The sequence below is a fragment of the Crotalus tigris genome, unplaced genomic scaffold (genome assembly GCF_016545835.1).
Source record: "Crotalus tigris isolate CLP2741 ecotype Arizona unplaced genomic scaffold, ASM1654583v1 scf7180000024285.889131, whole genome shotgun sequence".
Lineage (NCBI taxonomy): Eukaryota > Metazoa > Chordata > Lepidosauria > Squamata > Viperidae > Crotalus > Crotalus tigris.
The window spans coordinates 399,600-418,903 of NW_024100458.1; the positions used below are offsets into that span (position 1 = coordinate 399,600).

The 19,304-nt window shown below is 43.3% G+C and overlaps 1 protein-coding gene across 3 annotated transcripts in view; it reads left to right on the forward strand.

Moving 5' to 3' along the window:
* The window catches only part of BAHD1 (bromo adjacent homology domain containing 1), a 106,193-nt gene extending 87,406 nt beyond the window's left edge, over nucleotides 1–18,787 (forward strand). For 2 of the 3 annotated variants that reach the window (XM_039323833.1, XM_039323834.1), the window contains exons 5-7: nucleotides 11,202–11,278; nucleotides 13,388–13,479; nucleotides 15,035–18,787. In XM_039323833.1, the coding sequence (XP_039179767.1) occupies nucleotides 11,202–11,278; nucleotides 13,388–13,479; nucleotides 15,035–15,224 (359 nt within the window). In that variant the 3' untranslated portion in view covers nucleotides 15,225–18,787. The remainder of the gene's footprint in view (nucleotides 1–11,201; nucleotides 11,279–13,387; nucleotides 13,480–15,034) is intronic. The other variant, XM_039323832.1, reaches the window with a different exon arrangement.
* Nucleotides 18,788–19,304: the final 517 nt, after the last annotated feature.

Consider the following 19,304-nt stretch of genomic DNA (forward strand, 5'->3'; position numbering starts at 1 on the left):
TATGTCTCTTGCAGCAGATAATTACATCTAATTGGTCAGTAGTCACCCATACGTCACCCCCCCCCCCCCAAATATCCCAAAGTGGAATCTTTTTGAAGCTTTTCAGCTTAATTTATTTCCTAAGAATCTTTAGACATTGGTTCTAATAATTGGGGATATACACCCTGGAAACCATTGCACTGATTTTGCCAAGTTGACATCAGAAACAGCAACTCCCACAAATTTCCACAGCCAGAATGTCTCGAACGTCTAATTAGGCTAACATTCTCTGTAGTCGTCTAAGAAATGGAACATAACTTGATTTCTGTTTAGTTGATTGTCATATGGTCGTACTAAATAAAGGCCATGCTGCCAGAGAATTGGAAATAAGAAATAAAAATATTTTGGGGATATAGGTTGTTCCTTCACCATTGGTTTAGTGGTTAGGGATCTCCATGAATTGTATTATTGATGAAAGTAGATAGGCCATTTTTAAAATGCTTTCACTGAAGCCAGTTAGACTATACAGGACATGTCTCCATAGCTAAGGATATGGGGGAAGGGAGTATACTGTTAACATGCAGCACAAGCAGGCAGTTTGTGTTGCTGAATTTGAATCGGTTCACGATGTTTACAGATCACAGAGTTATTTCCACATATTTTAAAAATGCAAACATGCCCAGTAAAGCTAGGGGCAAAAAGAAAATTAGAAGGTTGGCACTTCAATTAACATCTCTTTCAATTGCAAAGCAGGCTGATATTTCTATGGATTGAGGTGGCATGATCTCTCTTCTTTGTGCATCACACACATGGGTGATGAGTCTTCAGAGAGTCGGTGGTGGAAATTTCTAGAACTGCAGATGGTTTCTTTGGAAACTTAACATCCAGTTCATATCTGAGAATGTTCTCCATTGCTTCTTGAAGCTATAGCATCATCTGGATTCTTCCCTTCTCAAACATATGCTTAATGATTCAGAGGTTGTTCTATTATTTTTGCTCACTCCCCTGCATCTTTCTCGAGGCAAGGCCTTGAAGGAGTCCTCTGCAGATGTGGAACAAAGGTACACTTCAAAAACTATGCTAGCAAATTGCTCCCTACCAACAATCATTTTTTTCTGTCTGCTAAAACTATGATAGGTTCATGTCATAGAAATCTGTCTTGATTGTTAAGTAAGCTTGAAAAAACACCATTTGCTCAAGTGTTGGGCTCTATTTACATGTGAAGGTCATTCTCATATCTGTTTGGGCTTCAGAGATAATGACATTGGAAACTATGCCAGTCACTTAGAATCAATAGCTCCAATTTGAACTTCAGTGCCAAGCACTCATACGGGTTCAGACTCAACCTGTGTGCTGATCTCATACATTTTTACTGTTTCAAGCAAGTTACTGGATTTCTCATTCCAGTCATTTGTCCAGTGATTTTCTTGGTTAAAAAAAGTCTTCAGTACAAAATCCCTCTTTGATACTGATGGTCTATATCAGGGGTAGGCAACCTTGGCTCTTTTATGACTCGTGGACTTCAACTCCCAGAATTCCTGAGCCAGCATGAAGTCCACAAGTCATAAAAGAGCCAAGGTTGCGTACTCCTGATCTATATGATTATGTGTCCTATTTTGGGCCTCATTCAACTGCATCACTTGAGAGGATTCATTTGCCATAGCCCTCTCCTTGCCTCCAACTTTGATAGAATCTGAATGATTTTCTAACACAGAGATTTAATACTCCAGAGAAGTTGCCAAGAAATTGTGTTCTTTTCAGTCCAGGTTATCCTGATCTCACTAAGAGTTCCCAGGAACGCAACTCTTCCTAATACGCTCATCTGATGAAGGATTTTGATATAGACTAGTATAGATCCTGTTTCTCCAGCACTGGAGATGGAGAATCCACCAGTGGGGTTAGACTGTATTCCTACCCAATCAGATCAAGTCAGCCAAAGTTGCCATGCCCATCCTGGACCATAGAGATCCCAGTCTTGACTTGATCTCGCCCAGGACAGACGTGCAAGTTTGGCTCTTAGGCAGGTACAGTCTCCACTGGTGGATTTTCCATTTCCTCAGTTTGCTGCGTAGTGCTGTATTCAGCACAGAATTTGGCTTCCTAGTAGCGAATTCTCCCTTTCTTTCCTAGTCAGGAACTTCAGAATTTCTTCTCAATTCCTGACTTGGGGGAAATACGAACTAGTTGCGCTAAGGAAGGGGCTCCTTCCTCCCCCCCCCTTCCCCCAATCCAACATTAACCTCTCTCAAAGCCCCTAACTCATTGGATTCAACTGAGGACTAATAGCTGTTAGTCCTCAGCCGACATTAAATTAACCCCTTTTCTACTGGAGCTTGCAGCTGTGGCTCCGGTGGCTGATTACGAGCGTCAGTGGAAGAGGCTTCCTTTTGCAATGTGCTCAGGCCTTCCCTCGGGAAATCCCACGTTTCTGGGGCCTTTTGGAGTTGCGGATGAAATTTCACCCCGGCTTCAGTTCTTCAGCTCTGTTTGTTTCCTTCAGTCCGCGGCCCTATGATTGTCCCTTTCTCGGCCAGAGGCGCGCGCGCGCCAAGAGACCAGCACCAATCAGCTGTTAGGCAGCTGATCGAAGGGATGGAAAGCGCCGTTTTTTCTGGCATTCTCAGGACTGTTCCCCTTACCTAAGAGAGTGTTTCCTCTGCATCGACCTTACTGTCCAAACTCCTCAGACCTCGGCAGGCTTATCTACCTAGGCCACGCACGGCCGCCATTTTGGCCCACGTAGTCTTAAACAGATCCATTCTATTTCAAGGGGGATTCAGGAGGAAGGGGCTCCTTCCTCCTCCTTACTGACATTGTCCTAGGAGAAGGGGTGCTCATTGGGGGGGTGAACTAAGCAGATAGCCCAGGTAGAACAAATGATTCTACTGTCGTCAGGCAGGCCGCCATTTTGGGAGACGGCCGCCATTTTGGGAGCCAGATAGGCCCATTTTTAACTTGAGGCCTGCTATCTAGAGATATAACAGAGCCTCCAAGCTCTCTTAGAGCACAGTTTCTGGTCCTGTCTCCAGCTCCCCGGGTCTCTAGTCCCATTTAAGTTCGGACAGGTCTTCTCAATTAGCCAGGTCCTCTTGGCCCCCTTTTTTCAGGTTTGGTGTCTCCCGGCCTCACCTTGCTCATAACAAACTTGCCAACTGGATTCCAGGCGTACTTTACCATGCGTCTGTTATTATCCGTGCAATTAGTTTTCCTCTGGATTCTAGGCGCCCCCTGTAGTGCGCCTGTCCTTATCCACAACAGCTCTATCCGGATTCCAGACACCCCTTGTAGTGTTTCTGTCCTTATCCATACAACAGCTATAGTTGGATTCCAGGCGTCCCCTGTCGTGCACCTGTCCTTATCCACTCAGCAGCTTTACCTGAGTTCCAGGCATCCCCTATAGTGTGCCTGTCCTTATCCAGTGTATAATACTCTCTGAATACCGGGAGCTCCCTATCGTGCCCCTGTGTTATCAGAGAATGGAGGATTCTATGCCTTCTTCAAAGGGCATTTTGATCGGCTCCAGTGAATCCTACTTCATCTAGTCTGGAAGGCGCTGACAAGACTGCGGCCAAAACCAAGGTCAGATCTACTGCCAAGACCTCCAAGAGAGCTGAAAAGCAGGCCAGCCAGAGACACCAAGCTCTAGAAAAGGAATTTTCAAAGGCACAGAAAATAGCCAGGTTGGAGACCTCTCAAGCCGAGGGGTTGACTTTTGACCTACCCTGGCCTGGGGCCCCCAACCTCCCCCCTGGGGATATGGTCGATGGGGGAACCTTTACATTCCCCTTCACAGTGTGGTACAGGCGGAATTTTCCCCATTTCCCAACCCACTACTACACGGGCTCATCAAGGGACCCCCCCCCAAGGCTACCTTCACCCCCACTGCGGCCAGGCTTCGGCCAAGTGAGCCTGTTCCCCTTCCTACGGAGGACCGCCTAGCCTTGCTGATTGCACAAGCGGTAGGCCGCGCTCTTGAAGTAAGAGCGCAGGTTCCTAGACCAGTGGCTGTCGCTTACCTTCCTATTCAACAACCAGTTCCTGAAACCTATTACGCTCCTTCTTCCCTATCTTGGTCCACCTGTTCTGAGGGCTCATCCCTTCACGAACATGACATTGAACAGGGGATCCTAATGTCTGAGGAGGAGGAGCCTCCTCCCGAAGCTTCTTCATTTAGCGGCCTCTTTAACCCTTCCTTCTTTGTCCCCTTACTCCACAAGGCTACATCCACAGCCCATCTTGGGCCTGATCCTTCCTCAGCAACAACCACTGTTCCCCCTGACTTGGAGGTGGACCCAAACTTCACGAACCGGTGGCTGCTCAACACCGCATCCCTTGTCCCCCCCATGTTCCTGAATGTGGTCCAAAAATAGTGGACATATCCGGCCTCCCTTCCCCTCCCAGGTAATACTGATAAAAAGCTATACAACGTGGCCAAGGATCTGGAGGAGGCCCTGGAATTACCTGCAGCGGATGAGCCATTAGGTCCCCTAGTATCTCCCACCGCCATTCCCAGAGTTGTATCTGAGGCTCTCAAAGCTGAGGACCGTAAGTGCGAGCTCGCCTATCGCAGGACGCACCAGGTGGCTGCATGGGCTATTAGGGCGGCCACCTCCGCATCCTTCTTTAACAGATCCGCCCTTTGCTGGCTCAGGCAGCTCCAAGCCTGTATTCCAGTGGAGGATATCTGCACCCACCAGGATCTTAGCAAGATGGTGGCAGCCACCGAGTATGCGTCAGATTCCACTCTCCATGCCGCCAGATTTTCCTACAGGGCTGTGGCGTCCAGCGTCACTGGTCGCCGTATGCTTTGGTTGAAGCATTGGCACGCCGATGCCAAGTCTAAGTGGCATCTATCAGCAGCTCCATATCAGGGAGGTAAACTGTTTGGAGATGCTTTGAATCCTTATCTCACCAAAAATAAGGATAAGTGCAAGGTCCTTAATCACCTCCTTAAGAAATCGGACAAACGGTCCAATTATTACCCACGAAGACAGTCCTTTCGTGCAGGGGCTAGGTACAACTACACCCTGCCCTTCCGTCCCTTCCCGGATAGACAGTCTGACAGACAAACGGCCAGACCCAGACAGCAATCTCAGCGCAAGCGGCCCTTTCGGGAGAACGGCTCACCATTCCGCCGCTCTAGGTGACTCTCTAGCAGTCACTCCCATAGGGGGCAGACTCTCTGTCTTTGCCCACCAGTGGGAGGCCACCACATGGGTACGTCATGGCCTGTCCTTGGAGTTCATCTTCAACCCCCCAAATCGATTTCTTTCTTGCCCATACCCCCGGAATCGAACAAAGAAAAGTCTAATGAACGAAACCGTCAAACATCTACTAAACATCTGGGCCATAGAACCGGTGCCGGCAGACCAGAGAGGTCGACAATTTTATTCCATCCTCTTTGTCGTCCCCAAGGTATCAGGGGGATGGAGAGCCATTTTAAATTTCAAGGGCTTGAATTATCATCTTGCATACCACAAATTCAAGATGCAAACGCTCCATTCCATCTTGGGAAGCATAAGAAAAGGGGACTTCCTGACGTCTATCGACCTCATGCAAGCGTATCTTCATATCCCCATCTCTCTCGCCCACTGCCGGTTTCTAAGATTCGCACGCAAGGGGCATCATTTTCAGTACAGGGCACTACCATTTGGCCTATCATTGGCTCCCAGGGTATTTACTAAGATCCTGGCAGTTCTAGCAGCTCACTTAAGGATGGTACCAGTCAGAGTCCAATGTTACCTGGACGACATATTAATCCAGTCGTCGTCCACCCAGTCCGCCATGGTGGACCTCGAACTGGTGGTAAAGCTGCTCCAGGATCACAGTTTCTCAGTAAACTTCCCCAAGAGCCATATGGTTCCAACAACAAGGCTTTGCACCTCGGGGCCATCATAGACACGATGAAGTGCCGGGTGTATTTATCTCAAGAACGCCGGGACAGCATAAGGGAGTCAGTCCTCCAATTACGCAGGGGTCGGACAGTAACACTGGTCAGTCTCTCCCAATTGTTAGGGAAGATGATCTCAGCCATAGCGATCGTCCCGTGGTCCAGGCTTCACTCCAGGGAACTGCAGTGGTTTCTGCTCCCCTTCCAGAGGCAGAATCTCAGTGCCTCCCAACGAAGGATGAGACTCCCTCCTCAAGTATCATGCTCCCTCACGTGGTGGATATCGCCCACCATGCTCAGAGGGTCATGTTTCAAGGAGTCAGATCGGATAGTGCTAATGACTGACGCCAGCCTGTTCGGCTGGGGAGCACACCTTTGCTCGCAGTGGGCACAGAGCCATTGGTCCCGCTCAGACTTTCGGCACAACATAAATTGGCTGGAGCTACAGGCCATACATCTAGCTCTCCGCCACTTTCCCATCCTGGTGACAAGGTGTCACGTATTGGTCCTCACGGACAACGTGGCTGCCAAGGCTCATGTAAAACCAACAAGGGGGCACCCGATCTCGGGCTCTATTGACCAAGGCTCTTTTACTAGGCTCCTGGGCAGAATACAATCTGGCCTCCATCAAGGCCGATCATATTTCCAGGGAGACGAACACTCAGGCCGACCTTCTGAGCAGGGCAACGGTAGATCACTCAGAATGGCACCTCCACCCGAGGATCTTCAGAGAAATCTGTCACCGTTTTGGCCTGCTACTTCTGGACCTCTCTGCGTCCCCGATCAACGCCCAGCTACCTCGATTCTTCTCCCAGTTCCCAGCTTCAGGGGTGGAACAGACGGATGCTCTTCAGAGCCCATGGCTGGAGGGTCTGCTTTATGCCTTCCCCCCTCTCCCTCTTCTCCCAGCGGTAATCCGCAAGCTTCTTCGGGAGCGAGTGGAGGTACTCCTAGTGACTCCTTACTGGCCAAGGAGGCCTTGGTTTGCCGATCTGATGAGCCTCTCCCTTACAGTTCCGCGGCGGATTCCTCTGGACCGGGTCTCGCTCAGCCAGGGGACTATTCTCCATCCGGACCCCCAATGACCTCAGTTAGCTGTCTGGCACTTGAGCATTCAATCTTGTCACAGGAGCTTTGCTCACCGAGGGTCATTACGGTAATCCAGACTTCCTGTCACCCTTCCACAAACTGTATTTACGAGGCCACGTGGAAGAACGTTTGATCCTGATGTTCCAGTCGACACTTGTCACTCCCAGAACTCACGATTCCCCATATCCTGGACTACCTGTTAGAAGGTCTGGAGAGGGGCTTAGCCCCAAACACATTGTGCAGACAGATAGCTGCTTTTTCCACAGTCCTCACCTGTGACTTCATGGGGTCCTTAGGACATCACCCCTTACTCCATTCATTCCTTAATGGTGCCGCTAACACCAGACCCCCTACAGGTACCCTTGGGATCTACCACAGGTCCTTCGGGCTCTGACCAAGTCGCCCTTTGAGCCCCTAAAAATGTGCAATATTCGGTACCTGTCCCACAAGGTGGCATTCTTGGTGGCAATCACGTCAGCTCGGCATATTTCCAAATTGGCAGTGCTCTCAACCTGGGATGACCTGTGCATTTTCCAACAGGATCAAGTGGTCCTTCGCCTCGACCCTACTTTCCTTCCAAAGGTCAATTCCCTTTTCCATAGAGCCCAGGAAATAGTGCTCCCGGATTTTTGCCCTAACCCATTGCATGATCTGGAATGGCAATGGCATCAACTGGACGTCCGCAGAGTGCTCTGGTACTATATTTCACAGACAGCACCGTTCCGCAAATCAGAGGCCCTCTTTGTCTTCTTCCATCCTTCCTCCAGGGGCTACACGGAGTGCAGCTACTTCTGCGGCCTGGGCCACTCAGGCATCCATTGAGGACGTCTGCAGAGCAGCCACATGGTCTTCACCATCTCCTTTCATACGGCACTACAAGATCAATAGGTTTGCCTCGGCAGAGGCCTCCTTCGGTAGGAGGGTTCTCCAACAGGTTGTACATCAAAGTGCCACTCTGGACCGGTCTACTTCCCACCCTCAGGGACAGTAGGCTTTGGTATGTCCCATTGGTGGATTCTCCATCTCCAGTGCTGGAGAAGGGGCGTTGTCTTACCTGAACGCCTTTTCTCAGCACGGAGATGGAGAATCCACTCCCACCCTTGTAGGTCGTCTAGGCCTAGGGTTAGTCTTAGTTTAGTGAGCCACAACGCCTTGCTGTCAGTCAGTGGCTACGCTCGCATCAAGACTGGGATCTCTATGGTCCAGGACGGGCATGGCAACTTTGGCTGACTTGATCTGATTGGGCAGGAATACAGTCTAAACCCATTGGTGGATTCTCCATCTCCGTGCTGAGAAAAGGCGTGCAGGTAAGACAATGCCCCTTCTCCATTTTTCTTCCTGGCATTGTTATCCTTCCATGTGATATGACCAGTGGCATCATTTAGAGACCAGATTTCAGTGTGAATTCTACTACTCTGCTCCATTGGACACCACGATTGATACCTTCAAACTTTGCCTGCATATGTTCAGTCAAATTTTGAAAATTATCATTTTGATACTTCTTCCACTTAATCAGACCACATATTTCACTCTTTCATTCTTGTCCTGACTCAATGGCATTTATTTTCTTAATATCAAAGTCCCTTGAGAACTGCAGGAAATTTAAGGGTATTAATACGATCTTCTCTTTTAGCACTTGATACCAAATTCTATTATTGTAAGATGCTTCTCAAATCTCAGGCTTACTAAATCCAGTGTATTGAAGGGGAGGCTGTTACATCAGATTCCTGGGTTCTTATTATATTTTAAGTATGCAGCACTATCTCTTTTAGGATTTGTTTGTCATTCTCCCTTATTCTTTATGTTAAGGTTCTTGAGATCTTCCAGAAGTTTGCAGTAAAGTCAGCCACATGTATTCTAGTCTTCAAAACTTTTACTTCAATGGTTTCTTTAGAGATGGTAAAAAAGATGGGTTTAAGAAACTGAAACACTTCACTTTGTGATAAAAAAAATCTATCTGATGATTCTTCAAAACCTCCTGCCTTTACTAAAGTTGGTTTGTGTTAATTGGATTACAACATGCCTCTTCTCACATTACAAAAGTTATAACGCAGGAAATATCTTTCAATAGATGTTCTTTTCTTTAGTTCCTAAGATGTACCGTGATTACTCATCTCCGTCTTCTCATTATCTAATTATATCTGCCATGGACAATTGTTGCTCTTTTTAATCCATCTTTCAAAACAGATCCACAGAACTCTTCATCTTCTCCATCTCTCAGGCTTTGAGATGTCTTATTTGCTTTTTGTTGTATCTTTTCCCTTCATAGGCGCAATTCTAGATTCACACTGGCCAGACTACTCTGGAAAAATGCTGTGAGCTTTCCCCAGCTGGCTCAATAAATACTGCGACTAGTGGATTATGGCAGTTTCTATTTCAGGATTTAGTGCACAAAGCTTTCTGTATTTAACTGTTCTCAGTTATAACTCCCACAATCATCAACTGAAAAGCTGACTTTGTCACCTGTGTGCAGCTTACACTTCATTCTCGTGTAGGATTGAATCCTCTCGGAAGATTCACAATTGACATCCCCATCATAGCTGAATTACCCTCTGTAAAAGCTTCCAAATTAATGAATATGGGTGCCACCTGTTTGCTCTTATTATGTTAATCATCTAGAATTTTTGGCATTCTTCAAGTATGTACAGTCCTGTGTTTTGGAATCAGGTGTACCAGGTGTTTTTGTAAATCAACAAAAATGCAGAACATGCTCCTCATTCATGTTGCAACTAATCTAGGATATTGGTGTTTAATCCACAAATGATTCTCCCAACACATGACAAGGAAGGGAATTAACAGCCTGACCCAACAACCCTTTAGATAGGAGCACGGTTTTTTTTACAGTTCTCTTTGAAAGTAAGGACTGTGTCACGCAACTTGACCAAACAGTGTCTATACTAGTAAAGAAGCTTCTTTTTCTACTTGTATTTCTGCCATTGGAATATTTCAGTGTTCATCACAGTGTACATTTAAATTCTACTTTTTGGGGGGTGAGGTCAGCAAAACTTTCCTTAAGTTTTATTCATATGTATTTAGCAGCCATTTTGCCTACCATATAGAAGTGGTCGTTTCTTGCTTGGTGTTCTCTTCTTTTATCAATGATCTCATTGCCCCTTACCCTGTTAAATCACCACTTCATCATTTGTCTCTTGTTTTTTTCCTGTTTGATTGCAAAATTCAAACAACGGTTCTATAGCTTCTTAACTTTAAAGCTGTATCAGTTACTTCAGCTTGCACTCCCCGTTCCTTGAGTGTTGATCAGTTCTATTTCCGATTTAACGATTTCATTTTAAAAAAAATCACAAAGCTCACATCAGCCTTTCTCTCCAAGCTAATTTCTTTTGCTGTCCATGCCTGAGGAGCAATCCCTTTGCTTCCCGGACATCACTCACACTTTGGCCAATTATGCTGGCTGTGCTGCTTCCTTTCACCCTTCCTCTCAACTGCTTCTATGAGGTGAGTTGCCCATGAGGAGTTTCTCAGTGTTGTTGCAAATGGTTTGCCAAATAGATGACAGTTATAACTGTGCAAAGCCTCTTTGCCATCCCATGGTCCACCAACTCTTCTTCTACAGCCTTTGCCTCCTGGCCAATCAATGGTCCACTAAGTCCCATTCCGGAACCTTTCTTACTCTCTCATTGTCTGTGTTTTGCAAAATCACCACCTAATTGTAGCTTTCTAGATCATAGAAATCCAAAAGCTGCATATAACCCTCACCTTCCTACTTGCAGCTCCAAGAGCTGTTCCCTCAGTAGGGGTGGGAGACTGGGCAAACATTTTGAACCTTTTTCCTCATGCGATGAGCTTGGGCTGTTAAATTTCATTTAAAATCAGCAAGAGGTTGTGGACCGTGTGGCCTTCATTAAACATTATGTTGATATCAGAATTGGAACTTCATTGTGGACAATGACCCACCTTCAGTTCACTTACTCAAATGTGTGTTGCACAAGGAACTATGAAAATAATAGTTGTTTATACAACCCGCACACCACCGTTGCCTCAAGTAGACTACATTTTTACCTGTTTTACTCTTCAGTCTGGGGAAACTTAGGTGAGAATTTCCCACTAAAAACATCCCCTGCAGCTCTCACCAGCTTCTAGTGTTGGTTATGCATGGGTGCATTGCCCATATATTTGAATGCACTAATGACCACTATTAAAGGTAAGCAGACTGTCTTTATATTCTGACTTCATGCTGGTGTGTTGGAGTATTTTTTTAAAAAACCACTTTATTCCTTTCTAGGGGAATTAATGATGAGCCTCCTGTGGTACTATAGACCAGAGCACACTCAGGGAGGCCGTAATTCTAGCATGCATCAGGTGAGTGTTCAGCCATGATAATCAGGAATGGAAGTCCTGAACATTAAAACGAGTCAAGAAAGGCTGCTTGATGGTTCTGTGATGGTTCTGATGGTTCTAATCCTTCTTCAGCCACTTATTTGCAAAGAAAAGGAGGATCGTTTTACAAATGCTTAGTTTTATTTTAAAGTTGGGCCACTTCTTTCTAGACATGGGAATATTTCTGCTGTTCCATAAGCTGGAAAAAGTAGCAAAGACTACATTAAAGACTAACACATTTATTGCTTTGGGTGTTTCTGCTGTACCAGACTAACATAGCTACTCTCTGGAATAAGTTGACAAGTAATTTGAGTGGCAAGGCATTTAAAGACTTTCCATTACCTCACCCCAAACATCCATAATTTTATAAACAATCCTAAATTACCCTGAAAGTTTCCTTTTATCTCTGTGAATTTGTTACAGAATAGTTCTTGCTCCTATTGTAAAGTTGGCTTTCCTTCACTTTAAGACACCGAAAGCTATGGAAGCATTTGCTTTTAAAACTGCAAGGTTATCTTTAAAGGCTGGATTTTTTTCCTCCCTGCTAAGATCTACAGCATATTGTTACAATGCTACTTTTCCAAATTAGAGTTTTATAGCACAATAAATGCAGAGGCTCTCTATCATTATGGTGCATCTAAATGTTCTTTTCCTTTTTTAAGACTAAGGATGTAGGAAAATTGCTTTTTTCGGTAGCAACAAAAAACATACTCTCTCACCTCTTCCCTTCTCCCCAACTAGCTATCCCTGATATTAAATGTAATGCCAACTACAATGACCTTCTGACAGGATGATCCAACCATCTTTGATGCCCTTAGATCTAAAATTTCTAGACTAATCCAGTGAAAATATGAGTGCCGTCGCCTTTTAGTTTAAAATTGAGCTTTCAGGGAGTGAGAACTTTGAAGAAAAGGCAATAATTAATTTGAAGTATTGTCAGATTGATTCCCAGAAATTAAAATATAAGAGCTACTTGAAAAGGAAGTCTTATTTTGATCAAATTACTGGTATTTAAGCAAATGAATAGGCAGTTGAGGGCTATGAAATATCTATGCATATTTCTGAACTGGCAGACTTCCATTTCAGCTAGATATTTGACATTCCGTATAAAATATAAATACTAATATGTAATCAATTTCAATTAAATTTATTTCTTGGCTCCTTCAATGAAATGCTATTTAAAGTGCTGGCTTTTTATGCACACATGAAACACCTGGTATAATGGTTTTATAACAATGCATTGATAGGTAAAGTATCTCATAAATTAATGAGAATAAGTACTGGCATCCACCTCCTTTTCCCTACACCCAAGGAACTTAGGTGAGGTGGAAATTATTAGTCACTAAATGTATGCACTTAAACTTCAAAAAGCCTGATGTGCTCTAAAGTGCTGGGAATAGGACTAGAGAGAGCCAGGTTCAGGATTCAAATCTACCCTGGATATGAAAGTTCACTGGGTAGCTTTGGCCCAGTTGTTATTTCTCAGACCAACCGTGAGAAGAAAATTTAGAAGAAGGAATGCTATAGATACCACCTGAAGTAAAAGCAGGATATACATTTACTAAACAAACAACAATGTTTATTATTGCTAAGTTATAACACAGAAGTCAACTACTTGGACACTTAGTGTAGTATCTCATTTAAAAAACAGAGCCTAATATTGCCTTCAGTAGCCTTGACATACCTTTTTTGCTTTTAAACCACCCCTGTTAATAAAACATTAGTTCCAACACTAGTAGCCTAATCCCTGGGGCCTTCAGAGAATAAATATATTATTTGATTAAAATGTGCATCTCGGCAACCAAAAGTTTGCCTCACTTAGTATATGGGCTCAGAAGATTACACTCCAGAAGGTGAACGAAAAATCCACACTCTGCTTTATATATGACTTGAAAATGTAAGCATTAATGTCTAAATCCTCACATGTTGGTCTCCTAATACAATTGACCTACTTGGCAGAACTGAGCATAAAAGTGTAAGCTAAAGAGCATGTAAAAATAAAGATATATACTTTAAATACACCACAGATAAAAACATGTGATGGAAAAATGTTCTTGCCGGGTTCTGATCCCCTTGTGCACTTTCTTGCAGAATGAGATCTTTGCATCCCGACACCAGGACGAGAACAGTGTGGCCTGTATAGAGGAGAAGTGCTACGTTCTGACCTTTGCAGAGTACTGCAGGTAGGTGGTGCTCTTACCAAGCTTCTTTTAGGGTCTCTGTGCTCCATCAGGAAGTTCCACAAGACGGTTTGTTTGTTATTGGAAGGGTTTTCTAACTCTTTCTCTCTCTCTCTTTCTCTTGGTAGTTGTGGTTTGTGAGGCATCACAGATAGTTCCAGTACGCAAATTGAATGTTCCTCTTATTTATTGGGCCAGAATGGCAGAGAGAGATACAGACAGACAGACAGACGATTGATAGACTGGCATGTTACGATCAAGCTATTGTGGCATTTTCACAGGTGTCCTAATGAGATCACCTTGGCATTTTTTTTTTCAGACGTGCCAACTAGCATATGCACACATAGATGACTAAAAGTATTGATCTGTGTTTTGCACCAGCCTCAGCAAGGATTGTAGGTTTGGTAATCCAGCATATATGGATTGCCTATTCCCGCTGAAGACAGAGCAGTAAAAAATATACTCCTTCCTTCCAGTTGCCCTTTCCAGTACAATTATTTGGCCTTTCAGCTGGATGAGTGTTGATTTTGCTGTATTTTTATGAGTGTTGATATTTTGTATTATGTACCTTGCTATGCAACATCCATTGTCATTTGACAGTGTGCAAGAACTGTGAGATAAATAAGTGAATGAATAATATGTACCAAATCCAAATGTCTTAATAAACATGTTTGTGCTATTGATCTTGGAGTCAGGATGCACGGGAAGGAACAATGGGACCATGCTATTATTTTTCCCCCACTTATTTTCTCAAACGTTTTGCCAATACATCCTGAGCCAACTTTTGTAGATCTGGAACCCACAGCTCCAAATCTACAAGAAAAAGAGCAATGTAATCTACTGTGGGAGATTGGTTTTCTTTGCCTTTTATCATAATGCAAGATTGTGGCGCAGTGGTTAGAATGCAATATTGCAAGCTGACTCTGCCCACTTCCAGGAGTTCAATCCTAACTGGCTCAAGGTTGACTCAGCCTTCCATCCTTCCGAGGTCAGTAAAATGAGGACCCAGATTGTTGGAGCAATATGCTATCATTGTAAATTGCCCAGAGAGTGCTGTAAAGGACTATGGAATGGTATGTAAATCTAAGTGCTATTGCTGTTATTGCTACTGTTCAGTAGCTTGTAAACCATATATAGCCCTTGGAAGCCTTCTAGGTGGCCCACCATGGCTCTCAGTAGCTGGTTGATGGGCAAACAGCAAAAGATTGCTGAAGTTCCACTGTCAAGTGATTTGAAGGTGTGTCACTAAGTGAAAGGAAGGAGGAAGAAAGGCTCGTGGCTCCCTTTTTCGTCATATAGCTTGCTTGGGACTCAGCAGTCTCTTGGCTTGGGCCAGGGAGAGAATTTCTCACTATATGCATGCAGGTATGAGAGACAGCACAGCTTCCAGCAACCATAATGGCTAGAATAGAAAACAGTGTCTTCTCATTGGAAAAGCTAAATAAATAAATAAATAAAAATAAAAAATTGATAAATCCCTCAGTGAATGAATTGTGGCCAACTGCTGATGTCAGAGTAACCAAGAATGCACTAACATCATTACCTGGCTGTCTTGCAGATTTTGTGCCTTGGCAAAGCGTCGCGTGGAAGGGATTCCAGGCAAGAAAACGGTGATGGTTCCTCCTTCTGAAGAGTATTCCACTCCTGCCCATCGCAAGGTGCCAGAGGACACTGATCCAGAGTTGGTTTTTCTCTGCCGTCATGTCTATGATTTCAGGCATGGACGCATCTTGAAGAATCCACAGTAACACTGCTGTGGGGTTAGTGAGCAACGATAGCAGGCCATTAGGCAGGCTAAGCTCTTTGTCCATGGAGGGGCCTCCTTCGGTGGAGTGCTGCCCACAGGCACTGCATAACAACCCCGAAGCACTCAGTCCTCTACATCTGGGAGCAGATTTCCTGTTAAGGCAGATCTTCAAAGCACAGCACTTCGTATAAAAAGCATAAGTGGAAATATATATCTATAAAGAAATGTGTGTCTGTATATAGATATAGGTGCTTGCTTCTGTAAATCTATATCTATATATCTGTACAATGAGCTTCATATACTGGAGGGAGGGGGGAAGGGAGGATAAAAGTGGATAAAAGCCAGTAAACTGAATCTAGAGCCAATCTTGTTGGGGATGAGTAGAACATACTGAAGGAAAACTTCAGTGTAGAAGTGAGTCGAACTAAAAAGAAGGACATACATCCTTTTGTTTAGTATAATACTGAAAATGGAGATGAGACCTTGGTTTTGGAGCCATTAATATACTGAAAATCCTTCTCATATTCTGCATACATACTACTTGAGAAGAACCACACTCAAATATTTTGTATTGGGTGATTGCCCAGTCAAATTCATTGCTTCAAAGCAGAAAGTGGGAAGGGTGTAATAGATCACCTCACGCCATTGTGAAAAGCTACATATCCTTCTAAGGTTGAAGCTCTAAGCCAATTGCTTAGCATTAACTTACATTGACATCGATAGGACCTATTTCCAAATAAATGTCATAAAAATCAGGATATCAGGAAACAGGCCCAGCCTTAAAGATCATGCTTATTGGGCATAGCAATGGTAAGGGTGATAATGTGGCACTTGAAAAGTTCTCAGAGAGAGACATAAATAACAGCTGCTACAACACTGATCTCTTTTCTCCACAAACTTAGGCCTGCCCTTTTGGAGCAGAGGTAATTTATATTTTTTCCTTTCCATATCCCATTTTCATTGCTCTCCTATACAGTCCTCATAGAACCTGGATTTGCACACTCATTTAACTTGGGAGAGCTAGAAGCCAGAGTTAAGAAATGATAGCATAGTGCATAGTGCTTGAGTGTCAGTTTTTGAAACAGGCATCGTAACCCAACTGAGTCTGCTTTTTGCCTGTCTACCTCTCTTTTCTCCCACCCACCCCAGAATATCTTTAACACTGACATACGAACATGCCCCAGATGGCGAGACTCTGGCTTCCAAAAGGAACTGGCCAATGAGAGGTTTGCATTTTGAGAAACTGCTACTTGATTCTCACAGATATTTCTGCCTCTTGCCTTATGTGTATAGCTCTTAGAATACTTTAGTTTAACTTTAACACAAAACTGTTTCAGTTAATTCTAAAGCAAACCAAAGGACAGCATAGGAAGAGTCCACCCAATCAGTTAACACCCAGCTGGGATTCCATTTGTAGATTGCACTAATTCGAAAGGAGAATCAACACTGTATCAGTCCATGTACCTGCTGACAGCCAGAGTGGCTCACCTGAATTAGGGACCTATGTAGTTGCTTTTTTTTTTCCTTTTGTAAGGGTTGAGGGACATTTAATTAGTGTTCAGTTATTATTGAAGCATTCTATGGCTTTAATATCGTTATTTTTTTTTTTCAAGTAGAGTTAGCACTATCCTCTGACCCTCAAGCTGGAAGCAAGAGTTTGGCCACCAGTGCTCTATATCTGTTCTGGAGAAAGTAGCCCTACCATATTCAGCTTCTTGTTTGTCGACACAAATATTACTTGCAGACGTGCTCTACATACCAAAGAGGGGAAATGATGGGGGAGAACTATGAAAAAGTCTGACCATGGTGGCTAGCAGAGATCAGGGGTGATGATTGCATTCCAGCAGGAATGTTCCACCCTAAGGCTGCGCATGAATTTTCCAAGCTTGCTAGTGTCGGAGTAGTGGCTCCCTTTATCAAAACCGCTGCTTGGGCACACAGAAGGGCTCCTTGTTAACTAGGGCTACAAAGCATATCTTGTGATGGCCCAGATATGGAGCTGAAGATTCTGTAGAACTTTTCTTCATGCAGGGGAAAGCAACCCTGGAGAGGGAACTGTTTGATGGGTAAGCATTGCAGACAGTATTATATACTCTGCAGCTATGGCTTGTTCTTCCATTTGCCAAGTCAAGAGGGAAAGGCAGAGATAAAGGGACAGTCCTTGAATGATGTGGGTTGGAGAGTGTACAAAAGAGTCTGACCATGGTGGATAGCAGAGATCAGGTGATGATTGCATAGATCTGATCTATGCAGAATCAGATTCGGGATTCTTTTTTTTTTTCTTTTTTTCTTAAGTAGAAATGGGAGAGAAACTCTAGTGCCAGAGAGCCTCTTCCCAAAAAGATTTTTTTTTTTTTTTTAGAATTCCTGGTGTGGTGGTGGCTGGAATCCTCAGCATGGTGACTTGAGACCCAGATTCAGGGTGGTCTTCCTGCCCTCATGAAAGAAGATGAAGTTTAGCTTCAGAAACAGAGCAACTTCATAATGTCCTGATTTCTGTTGCTACTTCCTCCCCCTCTTTTCGCTGGCTTCTCCGGGCAGGAAAGCAACAGTTGTCTAAAAACAAATGAAATAAAAAAATAGTTACCTACCCAATTCTGAAATAGGGTCGGAGCCCCTTTTCTGGACAACAGAAACCCAAAACCTTCCCTGCTTCTGATAATTGTCAGAATCTACTTCAGGCCAAGAATATTGTTTTAAAGATTTGTGTAGTTGTTTTATGCTGTTTGCGGACAGCATGTAAATGATTTGAAATGTCTTATCTTCAATGAAAATATTTCATGCTTTTTTAATCTATTAGATATGGAAATATTTTTGAAACTGAAAAATGCAGTCAGTAGAATTTAAATTGAAATGTAATACATGTAAAATATATTTTAGTTGATAATTTTGTAAAATGCACTTTTTGTGTCTCTTCCCTTGTTTCCCAGATCTGTATTTCAGTGTTTACAGATGGAATGAGAACATTCCCTATACTCTCCTTCTGTGAAAAAGATATATTAGAAGTAATTCTTAAAAATAAATTTGAGAAATTGTATTGACTTAGAAAACAAAGCTAAAACCGCTGTCTAGTTTTTATTACAGGGGCTGTATGTATCAGTGAGACTGCACAGTAATAGGAAAAGATATTGCATTTATTTTATTAATTAAATGGGTAATGCCATATACTTGAAGTGGCTCACAAAATAATGCTATATAAAACACATTTATTCTTCAAAGCTGGGTGAAATCCACCATGCACGTTTTCATCACACAATATTTCATATTAGGAGGGGGACTCTGCTTGATGTCAGCACATCTCTACCGTCTTCTCTCTGGTTCTTGGAGTGAAAACACATAATAATTGTCAAGCTCTTCTGGTTTCTGATATTCTTCACAACAGTTATAGATACAAATATATATTTAACCTCTCTTATCTTGTCTAATCGTCAAAACCATGGCTCACAAATTCATTTTTTTTCATTTTTACGCAAAAAAATTCCTAAGAGTTATCAGTAAATATAGAAAATGTCTTCTCTCTAAATCAATGTATCAAGTTCAGTAAAGTCTATCCATTTCACCAAACATTCCTTTATAATGGCTAATCTTTCCATTTCTCCGTATGTAATCATTTTGCCGCAATGATCATACAGTGAAATAATTTTCAATGGCTTTTTTCTGTTTATTCATTAATCCTAAAAAGAAAAAAATACAATTTCAATTGAACATTGATCTTTAAAGTCCTTTTTATCGAAATATGTATTTGAATCCAATTATTTTTTTAGCTTTTGTACATGTCCACCAAGCATGATAGCATGTCCTTTCATCTTGTTCACGCTTCCAACATATATTTGAAGTGCCTTATACATTCTAGATAATTTCTCTGGCACCATGAACCAACAAGACATCATTTTATAAAAAAATTCTTTGGGATCATAACACAGTGTAAATTTCAGTCCTTTTAACCACATATTTTCCCATTGATCCATCTTTGCATTATAACCAATGTGTGGGTAAAAGTAATTACTGAAAAGATGCTTCCCATCCAGGGAACAAAGAGGAAGTTCTTTTCCTTGGCCTTGTCTTCTCACTTTGAGAAAAA